The sequence below is a fragment of the Pristiophorus japonicus genome, chromosome 6 (genome assembly GCF_044704955.1).
Source record: "Pristiophorus japonicus isolate sPriJap1 chromosome 6, sPriJap1.hap1, whole genome shotgun sequence".
Taxonomy (NCBI): domain Eukaryota; kingdom Metazoa; phylum Chordata; class Chondrichthyes; family Pristiophoridae; genus Pristiophorus; species Pristiophorus japonicus.
Window position 1 is genome coordinate 224,148,860 of NC_091982.1, and position 17,226 is coordinate 224,166,085.

A 17,226-nucleotide genomic window follows, 5' to 3' on the forward strand; every position below is an offset into this window, starting at 1 on the left:
ACACATGCACTTTGCGAGGGCAGGCTACGGAGGGAAAGGAAGATACTGCATCTCTACTACTGAGCGTTCATACCAGTATAATGATCTGCAGTGCCCTATACCACAGCCAAACTTTTGCTTTACGCCACTACGACCTGTCACGATCGGGCAAGCGCATATCACCCAAGTTAGGTGCCGGAAGTCCGAAGTTATTGAGGTAACCGATCAGCTCCATGATCATTTGCAGGATTATGACGAGCCAGATCTGGTCCCTATCCCACATCTAACCGAAGTATTACGAGAGTTGAGGCTCAGAGTGGGTCAATCCGTAAAGCTCTACCACCAACTGCAAACTAAAATCAAAGTACTGGAAGAAGATATCGATACAGACTTACAAAGTCAGAGTTGGTGGAGAAAGGTCTGGGACTGGGGAATAAATGTGAACATCCATCCTTGGATTCGAATAATTTCACACGTACTGGTCGGGATACAAGTGATCTTAGCAATAACATGGGGCATAATGGCCTGCCAGGCATGCAGGCACCATGAACAACGAAAAGGGACCCATGACCGGTCCCCAAATACTAAACAAGTCTATCTTGTAGGGGAAGGAGGATTTGACCTTTGTCAATTTGATCTAAGCAACCGGGACTCCTGAAACCGCGTGACTGGCCAGCACGTTGAGGCAGGGAGTACCGGGCCGTGCACAAAAACTAACAAGTGTAGGGCGGTCGGTTAAAGGGGGACTAGGACTAGCCCCTTTACCGAAAGGAGGGAATTGTTGTAGGCATTAGGCACCTGCTGAATATATCAAAACCTAGGGCAACGGCACCTGTAGCATAAGGTTAGAACTACACCTGTAGCATAAGGTTAGAACTACACCTGTAGTATAAGGTTAGAACTAAATGTAACTAATACCATAAAATGGCTACCTGTGAAGCCTCAAGGGATTTCTGTTAGCTGAAATGGACCGCATTCCTGGAAACTGATAATTGTTGTTTCCCACACACAGGAATAACAAGCAAATTCTGCAGATGTCTCTAATCAGCCAGGCCTCCGAAGGAGAATGTTCTGGTGAATGTAAGAATAATACAACTCTAACAGGATTAAGATAAGGAGGCTACCCAAAGACAGCACCCAAGGACAGTAAGATAAGGGGGGCCTGGACCAGGTTTCAGGATACATGAGTCGTTCCTAGCAACACACTCCTTAGCAACACATCTCTTAGCAACACATGAGCCACTTTATGTTTAGAAACTAACTCTATCTATTGGTCTAATTGAATTCATAATCTGTATGATTGGATAGTATGTAACTGTAGTAAACTGTTGTAAAACATATAAAGATCCATGAAACCCTTTGTTCTGCAGAGTGAAGTGCCTGGATCCAGTCCTGAGGCTTCCTCCCCGCTGGCGTTAATAAAGGCTGCATTGGCGTTGGAACCGACTCTGAGTGTTGAGTGATTCTTCTGATAAAACACTAACACTATCTATCTCAGCTTTGAATATACTCAACGATTCAGCAACACAGCCCTTTGTGGTAGAGAATTCCAAAGATTCACAACCTTCCAAGTAAAGACATTTCTCCTCATCTCAGTCTTAAAAGGCTGGCCCCTTATCCTGAGACTATTCCCCCGAGTTCTAGACCCTCCAGCCAGGGGAAACAATCTCTCAGCATGTATGCTGTCAATCCCCCTCAGAAGCTTATATGTTTCAAATATGATTAATATGTTCATTTTGAAAGTAGTCCTAGAACTGCAAGACCTTGCTATCAGTGTCCCATAGACATTTGTAATACATTAAGGTTGTACTTCTGCAGAACATTTGAATGGCTATTATTAAAGCACTTAAACTGAGCTGTTATCAGCAGATATGTTACATTAACACTTTTACATGTGGGTGCGACTGTACCTTACCTTAAACTGACATACAACAGACACCGTGCACAGCGCAACCACAACATTTTATTCCCACTCCAAGCCTGGGGGTGCTATCACACATGGGTTCCAAAAAATGGACATTCAACTGTGCAGTTTTGTTCCTGCAGATGTTGGCTGCTTCCAGCATCTTGGGGCTGACTGTAAAGAATATCAGTTCTGTGCTTCAAAGAGCTCATTTCAGGAGTTTTAGTGTCTGCCCATGAAATGCTTCTGGAAATCATCTGTATGAGGGAGGACCTATAGGGATAAAGGCAACAAAGAACATTCCTAAGTAAATCTTTCATTTAAATTCAGTTTACAGGTCAAACATTTTGAGAATCATGTGAGCTGGCTCACACTCTGATATGCTCAACTTCTGCATCAGAGGGAAACTGCAGACCAAAATCTGAAACGTCTGTTATTATTATTGGATGGGCGTAAAATGGACGGTATTGGATCAGCCGGACGTTATACGTTACACAAATTCCCCTGCACGGTGTGGTAGATTCAGCTTTTGGGTGGCCAACTGGTGGAGTGCCCTGACTGCCCAGCCATTTCAGCAGTGAAGGGACCAGAGCCTTTTGGAGTCCCGGGCCTCATTTAAGTTTAACCGCAAGCTGCCCGACCCAAACGAGTGTCCCAATGCAGCGCAGGTCAGATTAAGGTGGCACAATATCAGCCGGCCCAGAGACAGCCCAGCCTGCAGCAAGATAAATCCTGTGGTGAGGTGTGGTGGGGGGGTGCGTAGAGGAGGCACAATCACAGGGCAACAGCGGCACAGATTATTTCTGTGGGGTCTCGAGGAACAGTGCTCCACCTGCCCCACCAAAATAATTTTAAACCTAACTTTGAGTTTCTTTGCTTTTCTCAAATTGTTTGATAGAAACTGGGGATTGAATTCTCAAAGCTTCTATTTCAGGAAAGTGATGAATTTATATAAACATATTGCTTTCCTGTTACAAACTCTCAACAGAAAAACCAAGTCAGCACTTGGCAACAGTAACAACTGTGATCATGTGACAGGCAGCAATGGAAATAGAACCAGCTGTTACAGTATTACTATGTTGCCACACTGCGATATGTGTGTGCACTAGGTCCGTGCAGCAGAGCTGGTTTCCAGTCGTCTTGGTTAATCCTTGCTCCTGGACCAAGACCTAGCTCTGTCAAGCCCGTGTGGTGGCTGGTGTGCAACGGCCACCCCACTTAAAAAAAATCCACGCACAGGCATCTTCCATCCTTGAGGATGTAGTTCGGGTCCTTGATTGAAACACCTGTGAACTCATTCTTTTTTGGCGTGGAAGCAAGTCATCCTCGTTTCGAGGGACCGCCTATGATGATATGTTGCTGGTTAGAGAAGAAAATAAATAGTTTATAGAGAATGAATTCTTTTTAGTCCATGATCACTTTTGATTGTATATATTCAATTTTTTTAAATCCTGATCAATTTTTGAGTCTTAATGATTTTTTAGCTATTAAAAACATTGATACTGCATAAGCAATGAACGTTGATCATTTTATGAGGCTAATTCTCTCATTTCTCTGTAAGGTGGTTTGTGTTCTGAGATACCTTGCGATGAGAGTTTACTTCTGCCTGCACAGATTTTTTTTAGTGGAGGAATTCTGGAAAATAAAACATTCCAACAATTAGCACTTTCTGGGCGACAAGCATGCCATGTTTTACAAACCTAGATCAGTGCAACACTTTAAAAAATAAAGTCAGAGAAAATAATTTTGTCTTGTTTCTCTCAATTATTCACAATAGATTGATCCCTGGGATGAGAGGATTGTCCTATGAGGAGAGACTGAGTAGATTGGGCCTATACGCTCTGGAGTTTGGAAGTAGGATAAGTGATTTCATTAAAATATGTAAGATTCTGAGGGGGATTGCTGATGCTGTTGTTTCCCCTGGCTAGATGGTCTAGAACCAGGGGGTATAGTCTCAGGATAAGGGACCAGCCATTTAAGACTGAGGTAAGGAGGAATTTCTTCACTCAGAGGGTTGTGAAGCTTTGGCATTCTTTACCCCAAAGGCATTTAGATGCTCAGTCATTGAGTATATTCAAGGCTGTCATCAGCGTATATGTGGAAACTGACGCTGTGTTTTCGGATGATGTCGCCAAGGGGCAACATGTCGATGAGAAATAGGAGGGGGTCAAGGATAGATCCTTGGGGGACACCAGAGGTAACAATGTGAGGGCGGGAAGAGAAGATGAGTTATAGATTTTTGGCGAATCAAGGGATATGGGGATTGGGCAGGAAAATGGAGTTGAGGTCGAAGATCAGCCAAGATCTTATTGAATGGTGGAGCAGGCTTGAGGGGCTGTATGGCCTAGTCCTGCTCCTAATTCTTATGTTCTGATCTACCTAGAACCTTTTTCTATACAGTGGAATTATAGCTGGCAAACATATAGGGGATTATTTTGGCCAAAGGGTAAAAACAAGCGCTAAATATGTGCTGTGCTAATGAGAAACGCCGGTTTGAAAGTATGCATTTAGCACATTATTTTCGGGCTAACTGATGATCATCATGATTTAAATGTGGCTGCAGGTGCCGAAACTGACAAATGCACGTTTAGCACTCAAATGATAATTAGATGCAATTTTCCTGGAACTATATATGTAGTCTGCATTCACCCACGTCCACTTGTTGCTTTCTTTACCAAGTGTCACACAAAGTCTTCCAAAGTGTTTCAGGAGTCGTCTTCAATCCTCCAGCAGAAAGTGAACAGTAAAAGGTGATATACCATTAAGTCGTCCTCAAAATCCTCAGCAATGATAAGTTTACTCCTAATCAGCTGGCTGCTGTTAGGAGAGGGCGCTAGCCACCAAACTAGTGTGTCGCCTCTTTAATGAGCATAATTGAATTGTCAATCAGGTCCTTATTAATCCTCCGAGCAGCCATTCTCCTCCGTCTTTGCAAACTACCGCCCCATCTCCAACCTCCCTTTCCTCTCCAAAGTCCTTGAACGTGTTGTCACCTCCCAAATCTGTGACCATCTTTCCCGCAATTCCATGATAGAATCCCTCCAATCCAGTTTCAGCACCTGCCACTGTACCGAAACGGCTCTCATCAAAGTCACAAATGACTGTGACAAAGGCAAACTATTTCTCCTCGTCCTTCTTGACTTGTCTGTAACTTTTGACACAGTTGACCACTCTATCCTTCTCCAACGCCTCTCCACTGTCATCCAGCTGGGTGGGACTGCACTCGCCAGGTTCCATTCTTATCTATCTAACTGTAGCCAGAAAATCACCTGCGATGGCTTCTCTTCCCGCTCCCGCATTGTTACCTCTGGTGTCACCCAAGGATCTATCCTTGACCCCCTCCTCTTTCTCATCGACACGTTGGCCCTTGACGACATCATCCGAAAACACAGCGTCAGTTTCCACAAGTACGCTGATGACCCCTAGCTCTACCTCACTACCACTTCTCTCATAAGAACATAAGAAATAGGAGCAGGAGTAGGCCATTTGGCCCCTTGAGCCTGCTCCCCCATTCAATAAGATCATGGTTGATCTAGTCCTGGCCTCAACTCCACTTCCCCGCATGCTTCCCATAACCCTTGACTCCCTTATCATACAAAAATGTGTCTATCGCCACCTTAAATATATTCAAAGACCCAGTCTCCACAGCTCACTGGGACAGAGAATTTCAAAGATTTACGACTCTTTGAAAGAAGAAAGTCTTCCTATTTTTAGTTTCAATGGACGACCCTTATTCTGAAACTATGCCCCCTAGTCTAGATTATTCCATTAGGGGAAACATCCTCCCTGTATCTACCCTGTCAAGCCCCCTCAGAATCTTATATTTTTTGATAAGATCACCTCTCTTTCTTCTAAACTCCAAGGAGTATAGACCTAACCTGCTCAACCTTTCTTCATATGACAACACCCTTCATCTAAGGAATCAACCTCGTGAACCTTCTCTCAACAGCCTCCAATGCAAGTACACTGTATATCCTTCCTTAAATAAGGAGACTAAAACTGTATGCTGTACTCTAGGTATGATCTTACCAATGCTCTGTACAGTTGGAGCAGGACTTCCCTACTTTTATACTCCATTCCCCTTGTAATAAAGGCCAGCATGACGTTTGCCAGATTACTTGCTGCACCTGCATGCTAACTTTTTGCGTTTCATGTACAAGAACCCCCAGATCCCTCTGTACTACAGCATTTTGTAATCGCTCCCCATTTAATTAATAATTTGCTTTTTTATTTCTCCTACCAAAATGGATAACCTCACATTTTCCCACATTATAGTCCATCTGCCAAATTTTTGCCCACTCACTGAGCCTATCCATATCCCTTTGTAGATTCTTTGCATCCTCCTCACAACTTGCTTTCCCACCCATCTTTGTATCATCAGGAAATTTGGCTACGTTTTACTCGGTCCCTTCATCCAAGTCATTAATATAAATTGTAAATGGTTGAGGCCACAGCACTGATCCCTGTGGCACTCCACTAGTTACAGTTTGCCAACCTGAAAATGACCCATTTATCCTGACTCTCTGTTTTCTGTTAGTCAGCCAATCCTCTATCCTCGCTAATATATTACCCCCATGAGTTCTTACCTTGTGCAGTAATCTTTTGTGTGGCACCTTATTGAATGCTTTCTGGAAATCCAAATATATGACATCAACTGGTTCTCCTTTATCCACTCTGCTCATTACATTCTCAAAGCACCCCAACAAATTTGTCAAACATGATTTCCCTTTCATAAAACCATGCTGACTCTGCTTGACTGCATTATGATTTTCTAAATGTCCTGCTACTACTTCCTTAATGATGGACTCCAGCATTTTCCCAATGACAGATGTTAGGCTAATTGGTCTATACTTTCCTGCTTTCTGTCTCCCTCCACGGACTCTAAATGATCAGACTTCTTGTGATGAGCAGAAATTTTCTCCAATGGAATATTGGGAAGACCAAAGCCATTGTTTTTGGTTCCCGCCACAAACTCCGTTCCCTAGACAATGACTCTATCCATCTCCCCAACTTCTGCCTGAGACTCAACCACATTGTTCACAACCTTGGTGTCATATTTGACCCTGAAATGAACTTTCAACCACATATCAGCAGCATAACTAAGACCACCTATTTCCACCTCCATAACATCGCCCGTCTCTGCCCCGTCTCAGCTCATCCGCTAATGAAGCCCTCATCCATGCCTTTGTTACCTCTAGACTTGAATATTCCAATGTACTCCTGGCTGACCTCCCACATTCTACCCTACGTAAACTAGAGTTGATTAAAAACTTAGCTTCCCGTGTCCTAACTCACACCATGTCCTGATCACCCATCACCCCTGTGCTCCCGGTAAAGCAATGCTCGATTTCAAAATTATCATCCATGTTTTCAAATCCCTCCATGACCTTGTCCCCTCCATATCTCTGTAATCTCCTCCAACCGCACAATTACCCCCCACCCCCCACGAGATGTCTGCGCTCCTCTAATTCTGCCCTGTTGAGCAACCCTGATTGCAATCGCTCAACCATTGGTGGCCATGTATTCTGTTGCCTAAGCCCTAATCTCTGGGATTCCCTGCCGAAACCTCTCCACCTCTCTATTTCTCTTTCCTCCTTCAAGACACCCCTTAAAGCCTATCTCTTTGACCAAGCACCTTCCCTAATTTCCTCTTATGCGGCTTGGTGTTAAATTATTTGAAGCGCCGTGGGATGTTTCACTATGTTAAAGGCGCTATATAAATATAAGTTGTTGTTGTTGTTGTGTGCACTTCAAGTCCTTTACCAAGATGGCGTCTTGCACTAAATGTGGGCTACAACTGGCGCTGCAGCTTATGACCTCAATCTGGCCACCTCAGAGGCTCTTTCGGGCTTAAGTTGTCTGGGGGAAATCGCCCACAAAGTGTTTAAAAATACAAGTCACGTTATCTAAGATTTATTTAATGAACTCTATCTTGCATCACAGTTTAGAGTTACTTCTTGAAATCTTAGTATATCAAGCATTATTTCCATTTGCCACATGATTTGATTTATGAGCTTACTAAGTGGTCAATTTTATTATAAGCACTGCAAGATTGAGGCAGCAATATAATGGAAAAGGGCATAATTATATAAAATGGAGCTGGTGACAAATTATTTTACATCTCCAATAGTAATAACAGAGAACTGGGAATAATTCATCTGAATGGCATGTTGATTGGGAAAGACATGCAGTGTCGGGTTCATTCTGTGGTAGAGAACTCGTAGAAGAAGTTATGGTTCTTCAAAATGAGAATGGGGAAGCAAAGCAAGCTCTGATGTTACAAAATACATACTAATATCACCTTTAGCTCTTAAGTACGGTACATGGTAGCATTTTGTAAATTAATAATTTGCTGAGATAAAACAATTACGAAGTTGAATTCTATAAATCACCATACCTGCTGTGTTGTTCTTATCTATCTTTCTGTACATAATCAGGTAGGCTGTTTTGGAACTGCAAAATATTAAACAATTTACTTAAAAAGCACAGAAATGTGTCTCACGTCTTGTACCAATATATATGATTTTACATTATCCAAATAAAATTCTGCAATTTCGCATTCCTTGGTCCTGCTACCTAATTTGCCCAAGTTGATTTAAACATTTTTAAATTGCTCCTCCACAAAACACCTAATCACATCATGATCAATGCCTGCCCAATATATCTAATGAACAAGACTATGGCCTGGATTTTGCAGTCAGCAGCGAAGTGACGGTGCTCACCGCTGACCTTGAAGAAAGCTGCCCCAAGGATCTAGTGATCTCTGTGGTATTGATTTCAACTTTCCTGATGTTGATTTGATCCTGGCACCAAATCGAGGGGATCCCCAGAATCCATCAACAGTGATGTCATCAAACAGGCTAAGCAGCCAATCACATTGAAGCATTCTCACAGACAGCAAACCAGGAAGTAAATTGCACTGATTATCCTTCACTCTTTATAAATTCTATAGAGAGCAAAATAAAGATTGGGACTTACACATGGATTAAGGTAGAAGCTGAAATATCAGAAACAAACTTATATTTTTAATATATTAAAAGCCAATGGAATTTTTATCATAATGGAAACATTTGACAGTCCACAAGTATAAGATTAGTTCTACAGGGCCAGAGATGTTGTTCAGCAATAGTTATGTCTTATATCCATTAAAAACCCAGTTACACCCCATTCAACAAGGCTTAACTTTTTCAGTGATTTTTAACAGTATAAATATTACAGCATAAAAGGGAAAGTTCTCATCAGTTCAGTAATTTCTAAAGATTGCCATCTGCAGGGACTTCAACAGTACACCCTGTGGAGCAGCAAGAAATCACTGACAGCATCTTCTGGATTTCCGCATTAAACGCGCAAGTGTGGAAGGCAGAAGTTGCTGTCAGCGTTGTAGAATAATGAGAGTGAACGTTTACTTTTTCGCCTCCAGGCCTATATTATTTTGGTAATGTATTTCAACTATTTTTCAAAAGTCACTTGTAGCAATACTTTTGATGATTCAAAATTATGCTTGCAATGAGATCAAGTATTGAATGCATTTGATCTTTACCTCAGAGAGACTTGTTTTTTCTTCTTAAAGGAACATCATGATCAATGGATATTCACAGAAGCCATGCAAAAGGGGGACAAAAACAAAGTTATATGACAGGAGTTCAAGAAGTCAATGCAAAAACACAATTACAGTAATACTTATTATTGAAAAATAATCAATAGTACATTTAGGAGGATATAGGAGATCTCCTTTATTGACCCAACTCTGCTGAAAGCCCCAACCCACGATCACTCCTTTAGGCAGCTCACAGCTCAACCTAAAGTACTTAACACAAACACGTTACTCACTCTGGATATGGAGATGAATAAATATCAAACCGATTAAGTTAAAATGTTATTCTTATCTTTAAAATACTGGCATGGGGGTGGAAGCACCATAGTGAATTAGACACTGGCCTTTCACCTCTGAAATAGAGGCACTAGAGTGGGTGCAGAGGAGGTTTTACAAGGATGATACCAGAAATGCGAGGGTATACATATCATGAAAGGATGAGCAGGCTGGGTCTCTTTCTTGAACAAAGAAAACTGAGGGGTGATCTAACCGAGGTCTTTAAAATTACGAAAGGTTTTGATAGAGTGGATAAAAAGAGAATGTTTCCACTGGAGAGTGAATTTAATGTTTCCATTTGTGGGGAAGAACATAACTAGAGGCCACCAATATAAGATAGTCACCAAGAAATCCAATAGAGAATTCAGAAGAAATTTCTTTACCCAAAGAGAGAGTGGTTGAAGCGAATTGTATAGATGCATTTAAAGGAGGCTAGACAAGCATATGAGAGAGAAGGGAATTGAGGGTTATGCTGATAGTTTTACATGAGGAAAGATGGGAGGAGGCTTGAGTGGAGCATAAAACTGGTTGGACCGAAGGGCCTGTTTCTGTGCCGTATATCCTATGTAATCCTATGTAAAACAAAAGTTCAAATCCAGCCCATATCAGTGAGATGAAAGATCTCCTCTGTCTGCTGCATGCAAGGGTCCTATGTGAAATAAGTTTTGATAGGCTTAATCTAATTAATAGCGAGACAGGGCTACAGTACAAAACAGTCCCTAATTTGGATCTAATTGGCAATCTCAGTCACATAGGCCACAGAATAGCAAGCATGGGCTATTGAAATAAATGTCATACTGCTGATGCAATACAGGTTGCTTTACTGAGGATGGGGTTGAGACGTGTTATGGAGGCAGTGAAGAAATTGCTTTACTCTGCATCTGGTTGTGCTATACTTGAGCTGGCAGTGCTTGATACTGCAATGGGTGCATAAACACCTTCATCTTGATGATCACAACATTATAAAAAGACAGACATAAATAAAATACTAATGCATTGAAATGAAGGAACTTATAGCTAAGGAGTCAACCATAAGTTCATCGATTTCAGTGCATATTTGGCTTCTTTTGTTCATATTTAAAAAAAAATAACACTTCCATTGCCCATGCAAGTCCATCCTTCCCATATTATGAATGGCTGAAATGACAAATGTAAGTGTATTCACTTGAGTGTGTGAGATGTCAGAAGGAGTTGGGTTAAACTAAGGCTGTGAGCAGGAGTTGGGTTAAGTTCCGGCTACTTGGAGAGTTGGGTTAAAATGGGGCTACCAGCTGTGTTGGGCTAGGTTTGGCGTGCTCACTAAGTTGGGGGTGTGAGCAGAGTTGGGTTAAGGTGGAGCTACTAGAGATGGGTTCAGGTGGGGCTGTGAGCAGAGTTGGGGTAGGTTTGGGGTGCTCACAGAATGGATTAAGTTAGGGCTACACGCAGAGTTGTGTAATGTTAGAGTTGGCAATAACAGTTGGATTAGGTGGCAGTTGGATCTGGAGATGGGTTGGTGCACAGCAGCAAGAACAAGCCAGCAGTAGTTAAAATTAGCCCTACTATTCAACTATAATTAATCACCTTATGCCATCAATCAGCTCCTTTTATTCAGCTGATACTCTAGCTCCATTTTTGACAGAACTTTCTTCCTTATGTTCTAGAACACGTTATCCCGAACTATGAAGACAGACATTTCCCGAGTGAATACACCACAACAGCATGAGGTGATGGGTTCTCTGATTCCACTCCTCCCTTTCATGGAAGTGAAAAAATTCCTACCCATTAGTGCTTTGGAGACATTTTTATTCTACTGATTGCAGTTACCTTCTCAACAATTTTGTCGTTAAAGCAGTACCAATTACCATCATCGACTGATTTGATTTCAGCATAATAGTGACCACTCCCATATTCTTCACTGTGGTGCCATATTGCAAACAGCTCATATTTTCTCTCCTAAAAATAAGAGAAATGAAACAGCAAGCCGTGATGTCTTTCTTCTTGTAACAAAAATGTTCTTATATAAAACTTATCTTTGCATTGACTGATTGTGTGCCTGTATTTGTACCCTCTACTAGTACTATGACAAACGGAGGTATGTTTTAATGTCATTGAGAGGACAAGACATTGGCAGCTCATTCTAATCATGCAAAGGATCCCCTCCCCACAATGCAGGGGCTGCCAACATCGGTTAGGTGGAGGGCCCAGAGTTGCGAGAGATGGGAGAGTCACTTTAGACAGATACTCCAGTTTTCTTATGAACACAACCGAAATATATCTTTTCTCTTAACAGATGCTGACTGACATGATGTGTTTTTCCAGCATTTTCTGTTATCATTTCAGTATTTGCCATTTTTCGATTATATTTTATCCAAGTACAAAGCAATGCAATTGTCTTATCTTCAAAGTTACTTTCTTAAAATTGAAATAACACATTTTTTATGGTTTTAAAATCAGCAAAACTCTCAACTGTGTTCAGACTCTCAGTCAGAGGTGCCAGGTTTCAGAAAGAACAATCGAACTCAGGATGTCCAAAGCGCTTTACAAGATATTTTGAAGTATAATAACTGTTGTCTAATTTTGTTTGATAACACTCCTGTGATGTGCCTTAAGTGATTTTAATACTTTAAAGGCACTATATAAATGCAAGTTGTTGTTGTAAAGTAGGGAAACGCAGGCAGACGCAGCAAGCTCGAACAAACAACAACGATATAACTGACCAGATTATCTGGTGTTGGTTGAGGAATAAATGTGGCCCTAAATTAACCCAACTCTCCTAGAGATCCTAACTTATCCCAACACTTCACTTCATATCTAAGTTTTTTACTCTATATGTTAATATTTATAATAAGTTAATACTTTTTAAATGTCAACATTAATAGTTCCTTTATGAACCATATTTCTCCCTGGTGCCTCTTTGTACTGTTCTTAAATATATCCTGGAGCTGAAGCTAGGTGCAAACGGAGGGTGGGGAGTGCCAGGGGTGCTTGGCTGCACGATGGTATCATAAGCCTTTTGGGACATAAATGGAAACTTATCTGAAGGCTAGTGAGTTCCAGGATTGTTCCACAGGCTGCGTCATTACTGCCATTGCATGGGCAACCTGGTCCTGTCTCATGCCAGCTACACGAGCCGGTATCTGAGGGGAGAGCTGACTGAAAGATTCCCGTGAGCTCACTTCAAGAGTAAGGACAGCATCATGAGAGTGCCTTGTACCTCACCACTTGTGCTGGGTTCTCGATCTGCCTGTCTAATGATCAGTGCGATGACAGACCTTGAAAGATGGCACAGTGAGGTTGGCATGGTTCTCTTGAGGCTTGTTGGACAGTGGTCAATGCCTCCATGTGGCAGTCACTAACCACTCTGGAGGCCTCTCAGTTGGGGTGCATGAATGCAAAAGTTCATGGAACTGTCACTCATTCCAAATAATTTGGCACTATTTCAAATGTAACTCAGATACTGGCAGAATGGATGATACTGGCCTCACCATAATATCTGCCATGTGTTCAGGTCCTCTGAGATGATCCTTAGATCCCACACGTAGGTATGATACTCATCCACTATTCGTGTTTTTAGAGCAGGGCACTGGGGATCTGAGGCTCCAAGTAGGGGTTGACTTCTGTGACTCCTTCCCTGCCCACTGTCAGACTCCATTGACACCTGGGACTCCTCCCTGCACCCTCTTGTACTGCAGCTCACACAATGACAAACCATCATCGGAACCATATGGATTCTACACCGTCTCCCGCCCCCCATTCTCCCACCCCACCGCCCCCCGCCCCCCCAACACCCGGCGACTCCCCACCAGCCTGTGTGATTTCCTTGGACTGGTGAGTGAGGGCGAAAGGGTTAAAAACACCATGAATAATTAGGGGCTTAGACAGAGGTGGAAGGGAACCGGCCCGCTTTCAATTTCTTCTTCTTTCTTTACCGTTTCCTCTGTGGAATCTTGCTGTGACTGATCTAAAGGGGAAAATAAAACAAATATGTTAGAAATGTGGGCTTTTAACTGGAAGTCTCACAGCTGCATTTGCATGATGCCAGTCAGGTTTCTTGCAATAGGTGCTCTGATCCACAGTCCATGCTAATAGAATGCTCCTGATGAGTCCAACAAACCTTGAGCTGCCACAGGCTTTCTCATTGCATCATCTCCAACAGTTCTGTCTGCCTTCCCAGGACCTTCCTCCTGTATTGCCAAGTTTTGAATGAGAGGGTGTCCTCTGCCTATAGCCCGTGACTGGTGATTATTGTGGGCATTATTCTCCTGTAATGGAGGATGAAGAACAGCAGGATATTACTTGTTTGACAATGGCATAAATTTTCTGTTGAGGAAATCTGCCCTGAACTCAAACAGCGGGTCTCTTTTTCCCAGCAAAATATCTGCCTACTTGTACCTAATTTTCCAACTTGAGGTCCTACAACTGGCATATGCACCCTAAAGGCAGTTTCAGGCAGGCACCGTGGACAACTGAGTCACCTGAGCCAATATGACGTTTGGCGCACTTCTGGTCCAGATCAAGGGACACAGATTGCAACGCGATATTTGGAGGCCGAATGCCTATTTTGCAGATGCAGATTGAATGGCCATAATTTGAATTTCACCCTCAATTCTTTAATCTGTGGCCACTGGTGGCTTCTTTTCCAACTCAACAAGGAGTTGCAGTAGAAGGTCAGCCATGGCCTTATTGAATAGTGGAGCAGGCTCGAAGGGCCGAATGGTCTGCTCCTGCTCCTATTTCTTACGTTCTTCTGCTGTAAACTGAGCCAAGGCTGACACCAAATCTGACACTCAGATGTCAAAGTGCCTGTGATGCCTAGCATTGAGGTTGCAATGTATAGCCAAGAGGTCTCAACTTAGTAACCCTGCTGCTTAGTAATTTAGATGGAGCAGTAATGTTCATCGAATCATTGCAATTTACAGCAGAGAAGGAAGTGATTCGGCCCATCGTGTCCATGCTGGCCGACATGAGCTAACCAGTCTAATCCCACTTTCCTATTCTTGGTCAGTAGTCTTGGATATTTACTTGAAGTGCTGTAACCTACAAGTACTTTTTAAATGTTTCTGCCGCTACCACCCTTCCAGGCAGTGAGTTCCAGACCCACCACCCTCTGGGTGAAAAACATTCTCCTCAAATCCACTGTAAACCTCCTACCAATTACTTTAAATCTATGCCCACTGGTTATTGACCCCTCTGCTAAGGGAAATAAGTCCTTCCCATCCACTCTATTTAGGCCACTGATAATTGTATGCATCTCAATTAGGTCTCCCCTCAGCCTCCTCTGTTCCAAAGAAAACAACCCCAGCCTATCCAATCTCCCCTCATAGCTAAAATTCTCCAGTCATGGCAACATCCTTGTAAATCTCCTGTTCCCACTCCAATGCAATCACTAAAATTGACTTTCCACTGGTTCAATCCACAGCTTGTTAGTTAATACAGTCAAAACAGCAATAGGGGCATTGGTAAGGAAAGTAAATAAAAATGAACCAATGTTCCTGTTCTGTTGCTTTCAACGACTGCTACTGGAAACCACACGTGTGTGGAAAGTGTATGACAACATTGGATGTGGGCAAGATCACAATTGGACAATGTGATGCCCACCAAGATAAGAATTTGAAGTTATCCCAAAATAGGGATTTCCTTCCGACATAATGGGGCTGAAATTGCCCCCCGCCAAAAACGGGTTGCACCTACCGTGTTTCAATTCTTTGTACCGCAGTGGTAGATTAATGGCCTCGCTCGAAATTCCGCTCTTGGGATTCCCCCCCCCCCCCGGAGCGGCGGTGGGGAAAGTCCGGCGGCGAGCGGAAGTTTGGTACGTAGAGGGGCAGAAGTGGGGGATGGGCGGAGTGTCCGCCGCTGTCACTTATTAGCGTAGTGCTGATGATGTCATCACGCTGGCACGTCAGCAAGGGGAGAGCAGCTGCGATACTTTATGTTCAGACCACTGGGCCACCAGGAAGGGTTTCGGCCAGGCCAGCGGCCGGGCACCCAAGAGGGGGTGTCAAGCTACCTGATGACAGCCCGGCCGAACCCAGGGCATAATTGTCAGCCAGACCTAAAAAATAAGATGGTGGTCACGGCAGTAGGTTCTCCTCTTTAATGGCAGCCGCACCGCCATTTTGCAAGCACTCCAAGCACAGTGCACCGACAGAAAATGCTGTTGGTGGCACCAAGCAGCGGGAGGAAGATTTTCAAGGCGGAATTTGCATTCAGGGGGACACATCGGCGGTGACGGACTTAGGACGGATCGGCAACAGCAGAGTTGTGGTGGGAGGAGCGGGTCACCGCTGGGAAACATTGGCAGCCATTCCACTTTGCATCATTGCATCCGATTTCTGGCGGCAACAGGCTTTAAGGAAAGGGGCAATTTTGGCCCCAACAACTTTTAAAAAGAATTATCTTTAAAAATAGTGTTTCTATATTAAAAGTCATTTTCTGAAGCGCTTTCTAGTATTTATTAGGTCAACGGGCCAATTATAGCAAGGTTACACATATTTGTGTTAGCACATTAAATGTGACATAGAAACATAGAAAATAGGTGCAGGAGTAGGCCATTCGGCCCTTCTAGCCTGCACCGCCATTCAATGAGTTCATGGCTGAACATGCAACTTCAGTACCCCATTCCTGCTTTCTCACCATACCCCTTGATTCCCCTAGTAGTAAGGACTTCATCTAACTCCTTTTTGAATATATTTAGTGAATTGGCCTCAACAACTTTCTGTGGTAGAGAATTCCACAGGTTCACCACTCTCTGGGTGAAGAAATTCCTCCTCATCTCGGTCCTAAATGGCTTCCCCCTTATCCTTAGACTGTGTCCCCTGGTTCTGGACTTCCTCAACATTGGGAACATTCTTCCTGCATCTAACCTGTCTAACCCCGTCAGAATTTTAAACGTTTCTATGAGGTCCCCTCTCATTCTTCTGAACTCCAGTGAATACAAGCCCAGTTGATCCAGTCTTTCTTGATAGGTCAGTCCCGCCATCCCGGGAATCAGTCTGGTGAACTTTCGCTGCACTCCCTCAATAGCAAGAATGTCCTTCCTCAGGTTAGGAGACCAAAACTGTACACAATACTCCAGGTGTGGCCTCACCAAGGCCCTGTACAATTGTAGCAACACCTCCCTGCCCTTGTACTCAAATCCCCTCGCTATGAAGGCCAACATGCCATTTGCTTTCTTAACCGTCTGCTGTACCTGCATGCCAACCTTCAATGACTGATGTAACCATGACACCCAGGTCTCTTTGCACCTGCCCTTTTCCTAATCTGTCACCATTCAGATAATAGTCTGTCTCTCTGTTTTTACCACCAAAGTGGATAACCTCACATTTATCCACATTATACTTCATCTTCAAAGTTTCCACTTTGGTGCTCTGGTCACACACAGGGAGGATTTACCAGGAAATTCCACACCCACAGCCCATCAGGAAACTGTGCACCCATAGCCATTTACTGTAATGGATAGCAAATCACATATTGAGGGCATGGATAATTT

The 17,226-nt window shown here is 43.2% G+C and overlaps 1 protein-coding gene across 8 annotated transcripts in view; it reads right to left on the minus strand.

The window, feature by feature from the left end:
* Positions 1-1,922: 1,922 nt before the first annotated feature.
* The window catches only part of LOC139265974 (ubiquitin carboxyl-terminal hydrolase 47-like), a 74,139-nt gene continuing 58,835 nt past the window's right edge, over positions 1,923-17,226 (minus strand). For 6 of the 8 annotated variants that reach the window (XM_070883637.1, XM_070883636.1, XM_070883633.1 and 3 more), the window contains 6 exons: positions 13,849-13,996; positions 13,664-13,695; positions 11,559-11,687; positions 9,423-9,445; positions 8,280-8,335; positions 1,923-2,155 (listed from right to left, as the gene is read on the minus strand). In XM_070883637.1, coding sequence (XP_070739738.1) covers positions 2,136-2,155; positions 8,280-8,335; positions 9,423-9,445; positions 11,559-11,687; positions 13,664-13,695; positions 13,849-13,996 — 408 coding nt within the window. In that variant the 3' untranslated portion in view covers positions 1,923-2,135. Of the gene's footprint in view, positions 2,156-3,464; positions 3,518-8,279; positions 8,336-9,422; positions 9,446-11,558; positions 11,688-13,663; positions 13,696-13,848; positions 13,997-17,226 lie in introns of all 8 variants that reach the window. The other 2 variants (XM_070883632.1, XM_070883631.1) reach the window with 2 other exon arrangements.